The sequence below is a fragment of the Oncorhynchus gorbuscha genome, unplaced genomic scaffold, assembly GCF_021184085.1.
Source record: "Oncorhynchus gorbuscha isolate QuinsamMale2020 ecotype Even-year unplaced genomic scaffold, OgorEven_v1.0 Un_scaffold_1637, whole genome shotgun sequence".
NCBI classification, from domain to species: Eukaryota; Metazoa; Chordata; class Actinopteri; order Salmoniformes; family Salmonidae; genus Oncorhynchus; species Oncorhynchus gorbuscha.
Genome location: NW_025746360.1, coordinates 104,813 through 123,042, shown reverse-complemented (window position 1 = coordinate 123,042; position 18,230 = coordinate 104,813). Strand labels below are relative to the sequence as shown.

General features: G+C 45.7%; 1 protein-coding gene across 1 annotated transcript; it reads right to left on the bottom strand.

Moving 5' to 3' along the window:
* Positions 1-9,139: 9,139 nt before the first annotated feature.
* On the bottom strand, positions 9,140-16,428 carry LOC124023571 (peroxisome proliferator-activated receptor gamma coactivator-related protein 1-like). The gene is made up of 5 exons (XM_046337947.1): positions 16,307-16,428; positions 13,952-14,056; positions 13,060-13,215; positions 12,707-12,787; positions 9,140-9,962 (listed from the first exon to the last, which is right to left on the bottom strand). The coding sequence occupies exons 1-5, from the start codon at positions 16,385-16,387 to the stop codon at positions 9,309-9,311; spliced, it is 1,077 nt and encodes a 358-aa protein (XP_046193903.1). The 5' UTR covers positions 16,388-16,428; the 3' UTR covers positions 9,140-9,308.
* Between the last annotated feature and the right edge of the window lie 1,802 nt (positions 16,429-18,230).

Genomic DNA, 18,230 nt, shown 5'->3' with positions numbered 1-18,230 from the left:
CCACACTGCTAACCCCCTGACCACACTGCCAACGACCACACTGCTAACCCCCTGACCACACTGCCAACGTTAACCTGACCACACTGCCAACGTTAACCCTGACCACACTGCCACACCTTAACCCTGACCACACTGCCAACGTAACCCTGACCACACTGCCAACGTTAACCCTGACCACACTGCCAACGTTAACCCTGACCACACTGCCAACGTTAACCCTGACCACACTGCCAACGTTAACCCTGACCACACTGCCAACGTTAACCCTGACCACACTGCCAACGTTAACCCTGACCACACTGCCAACGTTAACCTGACCACACTGCCAACGTTAACCTGACCACCCCACTGCCAACGTTAACCCTGACCACACTGCCAACGTTAACCCTGACCACACTGCCAACGTTAACCTGACCACAGCGTTAACCCTGACCACGTTAACCCTGACCCACTGCCAACGTTAACCCTGACCACACTGCCAACGTTAACCCTGACCACACTGCCAACGTTAACCCTGACCACACTGCTAACCTTAACCCTGACCACACTGCTAACCTTAACCCTGACCACACTGCTAACCTTAACCCTGACCACACTGCTAACCTTAACCCTGACCACACTGCTAACCTTAACCCTGACCACACCACCTTAACTGACCACCCCTGACCACACTGCTAACCTTAACCCTGACCACACTGCTAACCTTAACCCTGACCACACTGCTAACCTTATTCCTGACCTAAATCCAAGACCAAAAAGCTCATTTTGGTTTCCATAAATGTTTATGATATAGCCAATCTTCAATTTGCAGCTTGGCCATCTGGTGGGAACCGAAGAGGACAGTTGGTGGCAATTTGGTCTCCAAATCAAATCAGGAAGTAATGTCACATTTACATTTAACATCTTAAAAAGTATTTAAAAAAATATATTTCGAAAATGTTAACAGCAAAAACACAAGGTGTACCACGATTTGTAATGTACTACACAGTACTCACTATGGCTTTTAGTTTTTGATTCCTCATATCTTGTTGTCTCTTTCGTTTCCTGGAGTCCCTGATGTTGTTGGAGCTGAAGGTTGGGGCAGGGGAGAGGAGGCAGCAAGGTGAGACGGACTACAGAAGACCCCGTGTGGCTATACTTTAATCAGAGTCTAATACAATCATTTAGAAATCCTTTAATAATACACCCCCCTAAAAACATTTACAAAATACTTTAAGCCATCACTGACCTGTAGCACCTCTGGGTCCTGCTGTAGGCCAGTGTGGTGGGGGATCTGGACCTAGATCTGGAACCAGACTGAGTCCAGGACTTTGATGTGGACCGAGAGCGGTTCCAGGACTGTGGGTAGGGAGCCGGTACCGGCAGGGGAACCGGGGAACGGGAGACGGAGCTGGAGCAAGAGGGGCGAGGAGGAAGAGCTGCTTTCAGAACGCCTGGGACAGAACCTGGTGGGGAGGGAGAGGGATGGGGAGGAGAGAGGGATGGGATGGGGAGGGGAGAGAGAGAGGGATGGGGAGGAGATAGAGGGATGGGGAGGAGGGAGAGGGATGGGGAGGAGGGAGAGGGATGGGGAGGAGAGAGAGGGATGGGGAGGAGGGAGAGGGATGGGGAGGAGGGAGGGGATGGGGAGGAGAGAGAGGGATGGGGAGGAGGGAGAGGATGGATGGGGAGGAGGGGAGAGGGATGGGGAGGAGGGATGGGGAGGGGGCGGGATGGGGCGGGGAGGGGGAGCGGGATGGGGCGGGGAGGAGGGAGCGGGATGGGGAGGAGAGTATGGGGGGAGGGAGGGAGAGGGATGGGGAGGAGGGAGAGGGATGGGGAGGGGAGAGTATGGGGAGGAGAAGAGGGATGGGGAGGAGAGTATGGGGAGGAGGGAGCGATGGGGAGGAGGGAGGAGAGGGAGGGATGGGATGGGGAGGAGGTATGGGGGAGGAGGAGAAGCGATGGGGAGGACGGAGGAGAGGAGAGGGATGGGGAGGAGAGTATGGGGAGGAGGAGAGCGATGGGGAGGAGGGAGGAGAGAGGAGAGGGATGGGGAGGAGAGTATGGGGAGGAGGAGGGCGATGGGGAGGAGGGAGGAGGAGGAGAGGGATGGGGAGGAGAGTATGGGGAGGAGGAGAGGGATGGGGAGGAGGGAGGGGGATGGGGGAGGGGGAGGAGAGCAGGAGAGGGATGGGGAGGAGGGAGGAGAGGGGAGGGTGGGGGAGGCAGGAGGAGAGGGGTTGGACAAGAGGAAAGAGGACGTGGGTTAACCTGTTAAGTCTACCCCTGTTTACTGCCCCTTCTGGAGGAATTGGGTACCCGTATAAAACAGGATAAATTTTTGTCAAAAGTTGCAAATATATGCATATAAAAATATTATCGAATAGAAAACACTCTAAAGCTTCTAAAACCGTTTAAATTTTGTCTCTATGTAAAGCAGATGTCTCAGGGCATGCATTCTCCCAAAGTCTCTCGTCATGGAAAAAGTTGGCCCAACTTTGACGTCATCGTATACGCCTTCCCAAACAACTACCGCTCTGGGAACAGTCTGTACGTGTTCAGCGAAGCCTGCTTTCAATGGGGCTTCTCATTGTGAGAACCGCGCGCTCACGAGGCGTTGAGCGTGCCGAAAGGTCTCGGTCACGCGGAAAAAAAGTGTACGATTATGCGCTCTGCTCCGGTGAGGTCTTTTCTTCAGGATCGATTAAAAGACGTGTGTGTTTCGCTTCGTCCTCACAATTGCTGTACACCTTTATAACATGTTAAAGCTTAATTATTAACATAGTTTGACAAGTTTACTTGACATATAATATATATTTTCGACGTTTTGGTGCGCATCCACTTGAATTTTGCCTACATTTTGACCGAAATGTGGCTATTTTGAGAACCGAAAGACGCAGACTTGAAAACTAAACGCTGTTTTGGTAAGTATAATCCCTTCAGGTCTTTTGATGGAAGAACAGCAAAGGTAAGGGAATATTTATGTGTTAATTTTGGGTTTCTGTCGACTCCAAGATAGGGAGGCATAATGATACATTTGGAGTGCCGACTCTAGTATAGCCTAGTAAACGCAACCTGTAGCGTTAAAAATAAATGTAACACAGCGATTGCATTTAGAAGAAGTGTATCTTCCTATACATATGTAAAACATGCATATTTAGTCAAAGTTTATGATGTGTATTCCTTGTTAGCTGGCGTTATCTGCCGGAGCTATTTAATTTCTCCTGACATTTTAGTAGCATTTTTTGAACGTCATTGTAAACAGAGATTTATGGATATATATGGCAGATTATTGAAAAAAAATGAATGTACTGTGTAACATGTTATATTACAGTCATCTGATGAAGATTTCAAAAGGTTAGTGAAATGATTTTTTTTTAAATCCTGCGTTTGTTGATTGCATATTTTTCCTACTTGGCTATGCAAATGAGCTATGTATGCGGTGGTGGTTTGACATAAATATGTGCTATGTTTTCGCCGTAAAACATTTTAGAAATCTGACTTGTTGCCTGGATTCACAACGAGTGTAGCTTTAATTCAATACCCTGCATGTGTATTTTAATGAACGTTTGAGTTTTAACTAATACTATTAGCATTTAGCGTAGCGCATTGCATTCCAGAGCTCTAGATGGGACGCCTGCGTGCCAGGAAGGAGCAAGAGGTTAAAGAAAGAAAATACATTTTGGGGGGGTAAAAAGTTGTGTAAACTTAATGACTAAAACCAGATGTAAAGTATGTTGTAGATATAGTGGAGCCATTTATCTTGAAGATCCTCTTTTAGAACTAACAATCACCAAAATAAAAAGAACACAGTCAGGGAGAAGTTCAAAACCTCTCATGTCATTGATGTCATAACGTGTTTTTATGCTTTGGCGAAATGTGTAAAACTGCAAAAAAATTATCTTTAAAAACTGATCTTTTTTTTCTGTCAGCCTCATGACAAAACATGTAGAATTGGAAGAAATTAGGTTTAAAACAGCAACAACAAAAAAGTACCTTACCATTGGCCACACCCACTACCATGGCCACACCCACTAACATGCCCACACCCACTAACATGCCCCCCCTCCTCCTCTCTCCCCAACTTCAATTCAAGAGCGATAACAGTCACCACGCAGAATTTGAACCTACCTCTTTCGGGGTGGAGCGAGACCTGGATCGAGAGGAGGAGGATGAGAAGATGACGATGAAGAAGGGGACCTAGAGCTAGAGTCCGAGCATGAAGACCTTGTCCGATAGCGCTGGGACGACCTCCTACCTCTGGCAGGGGGACTGGGTGAAGGAGGGAGGGGATGCAGGGCTGGTTCTCTCTTCCTGTGCCTCCCCTGCAGTAATGGCATCCGTCCTAGAGGGGAGCTCTCTGTAGATGGCGGGGCAGAGTCTGAGGGAAGTTGTGTCTCTGGAACAGTCCTGGAGTCCACTGGCTGCTGCTGCCGCAAATATTTCCCAGAGTTCTGTGTGCCGGGCACTGAGGGGGTTGGGAATTGGTTGGTGGTCGGGGAGTATGGTTTGTCTTTTGCTGCATAACATAGTAGTATTACCCCTGGTTGATCCTGAGATAGACAGTAGCCGTGGTCCGAGGAGACAGATACTGGTGTCTGGAACTCAGGGGGTGACAGGGGCTTTGGGGGGGGGGTGGGCCTTTTTGGGTGGTAGAGGATGGGGTCGATGATTTGGATGGCCTTGGGAGGGAGAGGTTTGGGGGTCGCCGGTTGCTTCCTCTGAGGTGCGACAGGGGTAAGAGGTTTCCAGCGCGGCTGTGCAGGGGCCTGTTCCTGAGTGCTGAGAACATTCTGGGTGCTGAGAGGTTCCTGAGTATCGCAACGTTCCAGAGTTCTGAGGGGCTCCGGAGTTCTGAGGGCTCCGGAGTTCTGAGGGGCTCCGGAGTTCTGAGGGTTCAAGTGTGTTGACAAGTTCTGGAAAGCCAGTGGGTGCTGGAAGACAGAGTTTATCTTGGGTGCTGAGGAGATAGGCACCCAGCAGTGTCAGCATCCCTGGAAAGAAAGCAACAAACCAGATGATGAACTGAAGTTCTGTTCTAAAGCATGAGAATAACCACAGCAAAGTCCTCTGAGCAACTGTGCGGACTAAACTAGAAATTAAGTCGAAGAACAGTTTCATCCCAAATGGTGCCCTATTCCCTTTATAGTGCACTACTTTTGACCAGTGCCCATATATGGCTCTGGTCAAAAGTAGTGCACTAAGGAGGTAATAGGGTGCAAGTCTCAGGCTGAGTCCTTCCTTTAACTCACCTTCAGTGTTGTTGCTCGGCTCTTCATCTCTAACAGGGCTCCTATCTGGACTGGCTTCAGGTTCACTCTCAGTCTCCTCTTTGGCTGTGGGAAGAGACACAGACATGGGGAGGCAAGATCAGGGGTTCAATCTTAGAGTAGAAGTGCTGATTTAGGATCTGTTGTGCCTTTTTCCATCACCATGTTCAAGATTTTTACATTTCACCTTTATTTAACCAGGTAAGTTTGTTGAGAACAAGTTCTCATTTACAACGGCGACCTGGCCAAGATAAAGTAAATCAGTGCGACAGAAACAACACAGAGTTACACATGGAATAAACAAGCGTACAGTCAACACAATAGAAACAAAATAAGTCTATATACAGTGTGTGCAAATGGCGTGAGGAAGTAAGGCAATAAATAGGTCATAGTAGCGAAGTAATTAACATCTAGCAGATTAACACTGGAGTGATGGATGTACAGATGATGGTGTGTAAGTAGAGATACTGGTGTGTAAGTAGTGATACTGGTGTGTAAGTAGAGATACTGGTGTGTAAGTAGTGATACTGGTGTGTAAGTAGAGATACTGGTGTGTAAGTAGAGATACTGGTGTGTAAGTAGAGATACGGGTGTGTAAGTAGAGATACTGGTGTGTAAGTAGAGATACTGGTGTGTAAGTAGTGATACTGGTGTGTAAGTAGTGATACTGGTGTGTAAGTAGAGATACTGGTGTGTAAGTAGAGATACTGGTGTGTAAGTAGTGATACTGGTGTGTAAGTAGAGATACTGGTGTGTAAGTAGAGATACTGGTGTGTAAGTAGTGATACTGGTGTGTAAGTAGAGATACTGGTGTGTAAGTAGAGATACTGGTGTGTAAGTAGAGATACTGGTGTGTAAGTAGAGATACTGGTGTGTAAGTAGAGATACTGGTGTGTAAGTAGAGATACTGGTGTGTAAGTAGTGATACTGGTGTGTAAGTAGTGATACTGGTGTGTAAGTAGTGATACTGGTGTGTAATACTGGTGTGTAAGTAGAGATACTGGTGTGTAAGTAGAGATACTGGTGTGTAAGTAGTGATACTGGTGTGTAAGTAGAGATACTGGTGTGTAAGTAGAGATACTGGTGTGTAAGTAGAGATACTGGTGTGTAAGTAGAGATACTGGTGTGTAAGTAGTGATACTGGTGTGTAAGTAGAGATACTGGTGTGTAAGTAGTGATACTGGTGTGTAAGTAGAGATACTGGTGTGTAAGTAGTGATACTGGTGTGTAAGTAGAGATACTGGTGTGTAAGTAGAGATACTGGTGTGTAAGTAGAGATACTGGTGTGTAAGTAGTGATACTGGTGTGTAAGTAGAGATACTGGTGTGTAAGTAGAGATACTGGTGTGTAAGTAGAGATACTGGTGTGTAAGTAGAGATACTGGTGTGTAAGTAGAGATACTGGTGTGTAAGTAGTGATACTGGTGTGTAAGTAGAGATACTGGTGTGTAAGTAGAGATACTGGTGTGTAAGTAGAGATACTGGTGTGTAAGTAGAGATACTGGTGTGTAAGTAGTGATACTGGTGTGTAAGTAGAGATACTGGTGTGTAAGTAGTGATACTGGTGTGCAAAAGAGCAGAAAAGTAAATACAAACAATATGGGGGATGAGGTAGGTAGATTGGATGGGCTATTTACAGATGGACTATAGGTATGTAAGATGACAAGGACAGGGGTAGCTGGGATGTATGCATCAACCAAATCAATACATCTTAATGCAAATCCCAGAATGGATGGGACGTAGTATAGCTGGAAGAAGAAAGGGAGAGAGTTAACGAAACCCCACTGGTCCCTCACTCACCTTGTGTTTCCTCAAACCGCTCCAGAAGGCTGGTCAGATCTGTGGCTTGGATTCCTGCAACGCGACCAAGAGATCAGTTTCTGAATGCAGGGACAGTAGCAGTTCGTCGAGGTGAACTTTCTGCTGGTCTGGTGTTCTAAGCTGCTTCCTGCAGAACACCACAGCAGCATGGGTTCCAGTCCAGAACCCTGCTATTTCAGCAGCATGAGTTCCAGTCCAGAACCCTGCTATTTCGGCAACATGGGTTCCAGTCCAGAACCCTGCTATTTCAGCAGCATGGGTTCCAGTCCAGACCCCTGCTATCTGGACTACTTCTCCTGTCCTATTCGGTGTCCTGTGTGAATCTAAGTGTGCGTTCTCTAATTCTCTCCTTCTTTCTTTCTCTAGGAGGACCTGAGCCCTAGGACCATCCCCCAGGACTACCTGACATGATGACTCCTTGCTGTCCCCAGTCCACCTGGCCGTGCTGCTGCTCCAGTTTCAACTGTTCTGCCTTATTATTATTCGACCATGCTGGTCATTTATGAACATTTGAACATCTTGGCCATGTTCTGTTATAATCTCCACCTGGCACAGCCAGAAGAGGACTGGCCACCCCACATAGCCTGGTTCCTCTCTAGGTTTCTTCCTAGGTTTTGGCCTTTCTAGGAGTTTTTCCTAGCCACCGTGCTTCTACACCTGCATTGCTTGCTGTTTGGGGTTTTTAGGCTGGGTTTCTGTACAGCACTTTGAGATATCAGCTGAAGTACGAAGGGCTTTATAAATACATTTGATTTGATTTGAATTAGCTTTATCTGAAGAAATATATACTCAGGGTGTAGTTTCCCCTAGGTACAGATCTAGGATCAGAGTCCACTCCCCCAAACCTAACCTTAACCTGTAGTAAGTAAAATACTAAACTGACCCAAAATCAGTCAACTTCACCCTACAACAAAATATATTGTTTATATGTGTGTTATGGCTCATCTGGCTTACCTGTGCCGCAGGTGGGGGTCTGTATGCAGGTGTTACTCTCTGGAGAGGTGGACAGTCGGACATGGGGGAAGGTTACCAATGGATACCCGCTTTGCCCTCTCCATCTCTGGGTAAGGAGCAACAGCATGGGTGGGTGGATGGACTGAGGGGCTGGACGATGGACTTGCCATTACTGGTGCACTTGGGGAAAACTTGGACCCTTCTGGTACTGTCTCGATTCCTTTCCTCGGGCTGAGAGAGCGAGGCTGATCCCCTTGTTTCGTGGTCTCTGCAGTGTTTTGGGTGTGAAGTGGTTTCCGCGATGGTTGTTTGGTGGAGAACCTCCGCTGGATCTCAAGGAGGAGACTGTTGCTCTTCAGGCTTGGATCCCGGTTGTAGAACACCATTTTGGGCTTGGGCGCCGAAGACTCCTGGGTGGTGGACGGAGGTAGAGATTGTTCCTGCTTCTCCTGGTTGGTCCCACGGCTCCTATCAAATCTATCCAAAGATGGACGGGTTCCTGGTAGTGGGACCAGGACAGGGTTTGGGGGGTCGCTACTGACCGCAACAGCACTCTTTTCTGGGCTCGTCCTGTTCTGGCCCAGACCCGCCACTGAGTTGGAGTTCAGGTTGGGACTTGGTAAGGGACTAGCAGGAGAGATGGTCTCAGTCCAAATAGGCTTTAATACACCAACATCATTCGCAGATTTAGCTTCCTTTGAGTTGTGTTTGGGCTTTAAAGCTGAGCTGGTAGGAGGAGTCTTAGTCCCACTTCTTACAGGCTTTGATCCATTGATGCCAATACCTTTACCAGGTTTACTGGGACAAGCAGGAGAGACCATCTTCGTCCTGGTCTTAGCTATAGGCTTGAATTCACTGACATCACCCCCTGTTTTACTTCCTATGTAATGATGTGGTGTCGTTGGTCCCCACATGTTATATTTAGGTCCTTGTAAATAGGGTATAGGAGGCAACTCCGTGGGGGTTTCAGGTAGAGAGGGCCATTTGGTGGTGTAATTCTCAGGTTTCCCCACCAGGGGTAGTCTTTGCTGACGCAGCAGGCGGTACTGCTGGAGACTGAGTGCCGGTCTGGGCTTGGACTCGCCTCGCTGTGGTGGAGGCTCCGGGCGACGACATTTCTCTGGTCCTTTCAGACAAGTCAGTTACAACCTGATGCTGGCTGTCCTTTGAAGATGCTGCTGAAGACTCCGGAGAGGATGTGGTGAGGGAAATGGTCGTTGTTTTGGTGTCAAAAATGGGGATTTGGCTGGTGAGCTCGCTCAAGTCCGGGAGCACGTTTAAGTCAGGTTCGTCTGCTGCTGGTAGCTCGTAGGATGTCACCAGGACAGGTCCGAAGCTCACTCTTTTTGTTCTTGGTCTTCTGGCCTTCTGTGGGCCCGTCCCACTTCACAAGTAGACTTTTTAGTTGCTTCACTTCTTCACCTTTACTTCCCTGTTCTCCATCCCCCTCTTTCTCATCCTTCATCCCTCCTACCGAGGGACACTCGTCATCTGATCCGTCCACATCAATTTCCTCGTCGCTCTCTTCCGAACCAGGCTTCGTATACCTCCACACCTCGCCCTCCAGGGGTACACTCTGGTCCGCGCTCCGTTCCCCCAGGGAGGAGGCCTCCTGCCTGGATGTGCTGACCCAGTCCTTCCCCTCCTCATCCAGGCACACCCTCAGGCAGTAGGGGTGCATGAGTTTCACCAGGTCCACCAGGGACACTGTACAGGAGTAGCCATGGTCCTTCTCTACAGAGTTCAGCGCTCTCACTTGTGATCGGTCGAGGGAGAGTTCTCCCGAGTCCTGATTGAAGCCGTGAGGCGGGCTGTGAATGTGGACCTTGCCGCCCTCCTCCTCCTCTCCATCGCTCCTCTGTGTGGATGTGGAAGAGCCCTGGGCTCTCGGAGTCAGCCCAGCCCTCCAGGGTCTGTCTGGAATGACTGTCTCAACCTGGAAGGAAGAATGACGTCAAGACTGTTACTCCAGCTATGCTCATAATCTCGCTTGCTATGGCTCTATTTTTAATAAAGATATCATTCTCTATATTATTTTTCATGACAAACTCAATCCCATAGTGTAGTACACTAATATTTTTTGTATATCATTTCCAAACTATGACACAACCCAATCCCATACCCATTTATGTCAAATTCACTATGATAGGCATTTTATTTAGTACATTAAAATGAATGTAAATCTTTAACCGTTTTTCTTATTTGAAATCAAACAAGTTACTCCAGTGCAGGGCTCGTCCTACGGTACTCATAACCTCCAGAGGAATATTTATCTTGCACAGAAATAGATAAACAATTCTACAATGGGGTTGACAGATTTTCTATTCATAACTCGCTTTGTTTGCAGAGGAAAAGTAAATGTTGACTGTTCCAGCATCTTCAAAGTGCGCCTCGACAGAAATAGTTTTTAAAAACGTGACTGCCAATGGTCCCTCTAAGGTGAGCGGTTGCACAGCTCGCCTCGGACTGCCACGCAGATGAAATATCATCCCGCGCAGAGAAGCACGAGATTGAACTTCGCTCGACTTTCTAGAGTTTCCCCCGTTAGTTAACACTATCAACGTTTCCCTTTACTGTGGGAATTGGGATCGAATCAACTCAATGTTAGTCACCTTCAATGCAACATACAGAAACAAAAGGAACTACGCAGGACTTAGTATGCAAAACTAACTGTGCAGGAGATGTTGTTGTAGGCAGAACGCATCGGGAGTAGGATTCTATTGCATTGACATGCACCCTTACACAGACCAGTGATGTTGTTGTAGGCAGAACGCATCACAGTAGGATTCTATTGCATTGACATGCACCCTTACACAGACCAGTGATGTTGTTGTAGGCAGAACGCATCACAGTAGGATTCTATTGCATTGACATGCACCCTTACACAGACCAGTGATGTTGTTGTAGGCAGAACGCATCACAGTAGGGATTCTATTGCATTGACATGCACCCTTACACAGACCAGTGATGTTGTTGTAGGCAGAACACATCACAGTAGGATTCTATTGCATTGACATGCACCCTTACACAGACCAGAGATGTTGTTGTAGGCAGAACGCATCACAGTAGGATTCTATTGCATTGACATGCACCCTTACACAGACCAGTGATGTTGTTGTAGGCAGAACGCATCACAGTAGGATTCTATTGCATTGACATGCACCCTTACACAGACCAGAGATGTTGTTGTAGGCAGAACGCATCACAGTAGGATTCTATTGCATTGACATGCACCCTTACACAGACCAGTGATGTTGTTGTAGGCAGAACACATCGGAGTAGGATTCTATTGCATTGACATGCACCCTTACACAGACCAGTGCACCATAACCAATCAGAACCGCAGTAAGGCCTATATGCAAATAGCCATTGCCATATAAGGATCATATATGGCCACTGGACAGCATGCGCTTGTTTTGAGATCAAAGTGAGAGATGCATGTAGCCACCTGTGCACATTTGTTCATATCCTTTGCTAGTTAGTGAGTTATTAGCCCAGTTATAGATCAGTTGTAGTTAACAATGGGGGCAGTGGTTGCTTCCTACAAGAGCACAAAATGTTTGCATTTCTAAACATCTTTGAAAAGCCAGTCAAGTAAAGAGCATTTGCATGTCTTAAAGGGGCAGTGTTGTATTTTGAGATGGCCTTGAATGAGCTAATTATCCAATAGACAGAGGGAAGCATAATGTCTTGATTCTCTGTAATAACGGTATGGGAATAATTATGCATTTTATTTTTTAAAGTGGTTTCTTGCATCAAACAACATTTTTCAGTCACCTCCTTATATGAAGGACAAGTGGATAAACAGGTTCATGTCAAGACCTACAAGTCTCATAGAATGTAGCCTATATTGAACACCACACATTGGCTGCTACTGTAGGCTGAATGATTGAACAGCTATTTCCATGTTAAAATGTTATGGGATGCATTTGTCTCCCTTGTTTTTAAATGGTAGGCTACTCTGGTAGGCTACTCTGGTAGGCCTACATTATGATCAAATAGCCACAGTAGCCTACTCACTAACTTAAAGCTGGTACAGCCTCAGTGGTCACAATAAACGCGCGTCGGAAGTTGCACAGAATGTTCCAGTTTGCGGTCAGCAGACCTGCAACGGAAAAAAAGCGAAGCGCCACAGCTAAATGACTGTTCTGCAACAGAAACAGTTTACTGCAAACGGAAAAACGTTTTGGGATCAAATCGAGTTTCTATTGGACAAATTCAAGTAGGACCCTCCCCATTTCATTATGTTTGCTTCTTAAACAGTAAACGGTTTCCGTTGCAATACGTAATAAATACACCCCAGGATAGTTACAAATAGGGTAGGAGTGAAAACCTACAGGAGGGTGTCTCTCCAGGAATAGGGTTGGAGTGAAAACCTACAGGAGGGTGTCTCTCCAGGAACAGGGTTGGAGTGAAAACCTACAGGAGGGTAGCTCTCCAGGAATAGGGTTGGAGTGAAAACCTACAGGAGGGTGTCTCTCCAGGAACAGGGATGGAGTGAAAACCTACAGGAGGGTAGCTCTCCAGGAACAGGGTTGGAGAGCACTCTTCTAGTGGTTCTTTTATCATTGAAATTACGTCTGTAAACCTAGATTAACAGGTGGGATTACCAGTAGTAGTACGGCTAATCTTAATCTGACACACACACTTCCATAAAACAGAAAGGGATGAGGTTTCTACCTTTCCAACAGAGGAAGAGGGGATGAAGATGAAGAGGGGGTCTTTATGGAACGAAAGAGTGCTTCTTTTCAGGTGGAGACCCTGTTAAACTCAGCAGCCGCCTCAACTGGAGAAACACACCAAACAGGAGAAATACAGTAATTACAAAACAACAATCACATTGTTCTCCCACAGACACACCATTTTCAGCATGACTTACAGATAAAACCAAAATAAAAGTGGTACCCCTGATTCTCATCAAATGAAGAACACCTGGGACTGTTTTCACACAGCGTCTCAGAGCAGGACCACTGGTTACTCTTAAATCTCAATTAATTCTGAATCACACACACAGACCCACACTTGGTTTTTACCCACCGGGAGTTGTCCCGTAGCCTCTGGTCAGAGAAGAGCCCAGTGTCAGGCAGGGTGTCAAAGGGAGACAGGGTCTCATCGTCAACACTGTCCAGGATCTCCGTTAGAGCAGTCAACAACGTGGACTCACTCTCCTCATCTAGTCTGCTCCTAGTCTAAAAAAAAACAAATGAAATAAATTGAATGAATTAAAAATAGCACAAATGGCATCTCTCATTTCTGTGACGGGAAACAATAGTTGCAGAGGAACAGGCAGAGTGTTTCTAATTGGACAGGAACAGGCAGAGTGTTTCTAATTGGACAGGAACAGGCAGAGTGTTTCTAATTGTACAAGTTCATGTAAACCAGGAGTTTTTCTGCACACGACTCCAAACTGACAGTAGAAAATGCAGGGGACCCCACTTGGAAACATGATATTCCCTAGTTAACGCTGTGTGTCGATATTTCCTCCACTTTATGTCCCGCAGGCTGTCCCAACCCATAATAATGACATGAAAGAGCATTCTAATAGTGTAAAAGGCCCTTAGTCGACACTAAAAGGTTGTACTCTATGCCCATTTCAAGATTTTAAAAAATCTTAATTTGTTTGATAAGATCACACATTTTCTCAGGGGACCCCAGATTGGGTCCCGACCTGAAGTTTGGGAACCACTGATGTAGAACCGGTCTCAGATGGGAACAGGGTCTACATCAGGAGTGTATTCATTACAGAAACCGTTTAAGACCCAAACTGTAGCAAACAACAAAATTAGAGTTTCTATTGGACAAATTCAGGTAGTTCCCTCCCTGTTTCATTTGCCATCTTTTAAGAAACGTTTTACAACAGAATCAGCGTAATGAATACGCCCCAGTATATCTGAATGTTGGCCAACATTGTGTCCTGATGCTGACCTCTGCAGCTACGGCGGAATCTTCAAACATAGCCAGGATGGAAGGGTCCAGGCAGGAGTGAGTGTCCATTTCCAGATCACTGACTTCCCCTTTACCCAGGACAGCCTGTAACAAGCAACAAGATCAGAAAGGAGAACAAGTTCAATCACGAGTCAGGCAAATAGGCTGCCCAATTTTTGGGAAAAAGATCTGATTTGATTGGTCAAAAGAGCAAAGCAAAAATATCTGAATTGGGCCTCCTGTGTAAACCCAGCCTACAGAAACAGTTGCTCGATCATAAGTATTTTTGTGATTCCCTGCATCCCATCTCCTCATCTCTTTCCCAACCGTATTGGAGGAGAAGGTCCAAAGTCCCTTCAGACGTTCTTCTTTAATGTATTTACAGAAAGTGGCAAAGAGGAAGGACGGGGGGAATTAAGGAAAGATTGAGAAAGTGAACACATTTCTCCTAAAAGACAATTGAGGAACATAACTCAAAGGGCAGTCTGAATACAATAAAACAAGCAGCTAGTCAATAGTGTTTGTTGAGGCTGCGTTTGTATGCTTCCTCCTCCCATCAGAATGAGTGTGTCTGCATGCCATGTTTTCAGACTGTTCAAGAGCAGAGCCCTGACGCGGGGGCGGAGGAGGGAAATGTTCAGACAGTCTTTCCCACACTTCAGTTTGATTTATCCAACGAGGTGTAAAAACAGCAGCACAAAGTGTCTCGCATCATAAGGCCATGCGTTGTCTTGTCATAGAAAGTGACAGTTAGTCCATAGCACACTATTCTGCACTCTCACTCCTTGACAACAACAGGCCCCTCCCTGGGTGTGGTGGTGGTTGTTGCTGGGACACTGTCTGTCTATAATATGATTATGGGGCAACGTCCCAAAAGACACCCTATTCCCAAATGCAGTGCACTACTTAGGACCAGGGCTTATAGATCCAAATGGAGCTTTCTTGAGAAACGTGAGTCACAAGCTGAATCCCATATGGCATCCTATTACATATGAAGTGCAGTGCACTACTTTTGACCAAGGCCCATAGGTCTCTGGTGAAAAGTAGTGCACTATAGGGAGTAGGGTGCCATTTGGGAGAGTTCCCAGTCAGTGTTCTCTTCTCAGAGTCACCCAACCAATACGTGTGTGGGAGATGAGAGCAGACAGTGAACAGTAACAATGGGAGCATTGTAAAATGTGCAGAAAGTGGAAAACAGAAAAACGTGGCTTAACGTTATTTGTTATTTATTATTATTGAGCCCATTCCAAATGGCACCCTATTCCTTATATAGTACACTACTTTGGACCAGAACCCATAGGGCCTCTGTACTAATCCCTCATTACCTCTCAGGAAACATCATCTATTTTAATTTAAGCAGGATAGTACAGTAGTACAAAGAGGTGGACAGCGTTGAAATAATAGGCCATTGTTGGCTACTAGGTGCCTGACACTCCTATTAACGTCAATGGTAGGCCTATACAATCACACTAGCTACAACGCTGTTCATCATTCATGTTTGCCACAAGAGTAAAGCGGCTATAATTAGTTCAACAAAACAAGACCCTGGGTGTGAGACCAGTGTTGACAGGTGTGAATGATATATGGAGGATGTTAACTGAAATGGGTGGTACGCAAAGGCAATCGAAATGCAATGATATAAAAACAATGAGTAAAATACGGGTGCATTTCAGCGGAATTGGATGTACTTTTGTATGAGCCCATGATTGACATAGGTAGCATGCCAACACTTGGACCGTACCCGTTCCAACATTACAAAAGTAATGTGTCCCCCTGTCTGCTATGTATGGGACAGTGAGTGTGTTCCAGTACTTTGCTAAATATCCATATCGGCAGCCACGTGAATGCAGAATATTCGGAAGAATAAACTCAACAATTTAATCTGATCATTTGCTTTTGATTGACGCCAACCGACAATTCATTGTTGCCAGCTTCCGGATACCCAACACGACCAGTCTTTAGAAGGTGTGCGAGTCCAGCAGCAGACAGAACATCGCTTTTTCCGAGTAGAGAAGAAACTTTGCTGACTCCCTATTGAATTATAGCACATTCAACTTACTATCACGGCAACTTAGACAGGTATTACTTTGCAGAAAGCCAATAAGATTATTTTATGCCGAACTAAATCGTGCAATAAGGGAGACATAGTTAGTTACTTGTGTCACCAGCAGTTATTTTCCCATGCCGCCATGCGATTCGCAGCTAATGATAGCTACTACTAGCCGTTCACATCCACGTGTAGGCACCGCGTGCTGGTTTGCCATTTTTCGTGTATGAAAAAGGCCAAAGACAAGTGGTACAAGTAATTTTTATTTGGCCGCATGTATGCAGTAAGCTTATGTATCAAAGCCGTACCTCATTGAATGTGTTTGCGGTCAGAAAGTCCGTGTTGCCGGTGATTATAAGCGCATCTTTTCCACGCCACTGCGCCGCCATTTTACAGATCCTCACATGGCTTCGTTCAGCTATAGCTAGGAGCGTTGCCATTGGTCAGCGCACAGACACGTGGTCGCCAGCACACGGATGTTGCCGGTAAACGCAGATCTGGGATCAATGTGTCTTACTCAAATCATAACCCAGTACTGTTTTGCAAGTAACAAAACTGACCTGAAATCAGATCGTCATCCGATTCGCTTTGGTCTCTGCAGAAAGCCCCAAATTAAATATCTTTGACATGTCAAATGCTATTGCTGTCATGCACCTGCACAGTAGTTACCTTAATCATGTCAAAGGCAACGCATGTCATATTGCCCGAAACGAAGAACGGATTTTATACCTGTCAAATAATTGTTTTCTAGTTTTATGAAGTTTGACTCAAATACAAAAAGTGTATATAGCGGAGTCAAATCTGATTTTTCCCCTGGAGTCTGCACAGACAAAAAGCACATGGAATCAGATATTTCAAGCCACATTTTGAAATCACATAAATCTGATTCCTGGCCATGTGACTTATCTGAAAGGGTGAAATGCCCTTAAGTGGTTTCCAGACTGTGATTTGGCATATATTGTTGCTTGCTAGCCTCTATGTCGACAGTTTGACAACAACAATCTGGTAGCTCACACGTTTGTTTATTGTTTGAATGCTTGAATGTGCTAGCAAGCTAAACAACTACCTAGCTAGCTAGTTAAATGCCGTGGCTAGCCAAAAATGACTCATTTTGAAAGTTGGAACATCTTATCCTTTGAGGCTTTAAAAGTGTTCTTACACTAAGATTGCAAACATTCAAAGCAACTGTGGGAGACTTTCATATCAAACATTAAAAGCAACTGGGGTAGACTTTGCAAGCTACAAAACAACTTCTATGCCCCTGTACACCCGCGCCATTACCATGACAACTAGAGTAGCCATGTCAGTCTGAACACATCTGACATTTGAGCATTAAGGCACAGATAGAACAGATATTTCACCGGATGTATAAATGTGAAGCATCCGCTTGGTGTTTCCACTCACTACCAAATATGGTAGTGAGAGGAAGCCCAGTGGCCGGCAATGGGAGGAGATTGAACGAGATGGATTTTGGCAGACATTCTGCAAATCTTATCATCGATTAAACATTTGATCTCAATACAGTTTTCTATTCTCAATACTATAAACTGTTACGAACAGAGTCGACTAAGTTTTGAAGACTTTACCCGTGTCAAAGTTTCCAAAAATAGCTTTGTTTAGAAGGAGTGCAAAGACGAACTGAGTTATTGCACAAGTGCACTTCACAGAGTAGCTGTCCCCTGACGGAAATATGACGCCCCAAACTACTTCCCCCAACTATGTCTGCACCTGTTACGAAAAGTCATTTCTAGTCGTAGCTGTATCGAAGTGGTATGTTTTAGGGGGTCCAGTATACCTCTCTGTTTTACGCCTCAAATTATAAGGTTGGTTGTTTAGCAAACAAAACTGATGCTTGCGCAACTATGGGGCAAAACACACACAGGGTTGGCTTAGATTGTTAACAACATGGAAACTAGATTTCATCTCCAATGTTTATTGAACAGATAAATACATTTGCACAATGAGCACTTGCTGTCTCTCAAATACATCATTACACTTGCTAGTTAGATAACTAGCTGAAAAGAGCCACATACGATTCCCCACAAGGCAGCTTCTTGTCATTGTTGCTAACTATCTGGCCATCTAGAATCACAACACACGACTTTCTGCCAGTTGTAAACTAACCCATCGATTGTTATTCTTCAGTATTACAAAAGTGCCATCTAGCGGCATGAGGATGCACAGTCAAAAATAATGTAGGCGCCAGAATGTGCAGGAAACTCAATCCACAAT

What these genes read in the sequence shown, in the direction of transcription:
- LOC124023571 (XM_046337947.1), bottom strand. Translation starts at nt 16,387, where the DNA reads ATGGCGGCGCAGTGGCGTGGAAAAGATGCGCTTATAATCACCGGCAAC. An exon ending in CCGCAAACACATTCAATGAG is followed by an intron (nt 14,057 to 16,306) that starts GTACGGCTTTGA and finishes TGCTTGTTACAG; the next exon opens with GCTGTCCTGGGTAAAGGGGA. An exon ending in ATTCCGCCGTAGCTGCAGAG is followed by an intron (nt 13,216 to 13,951) that starts GTCAGCATCAGG and finishes GTTTTTTTTTAG; the next exon opens with ACTAGGAGCAGACTAGATGA.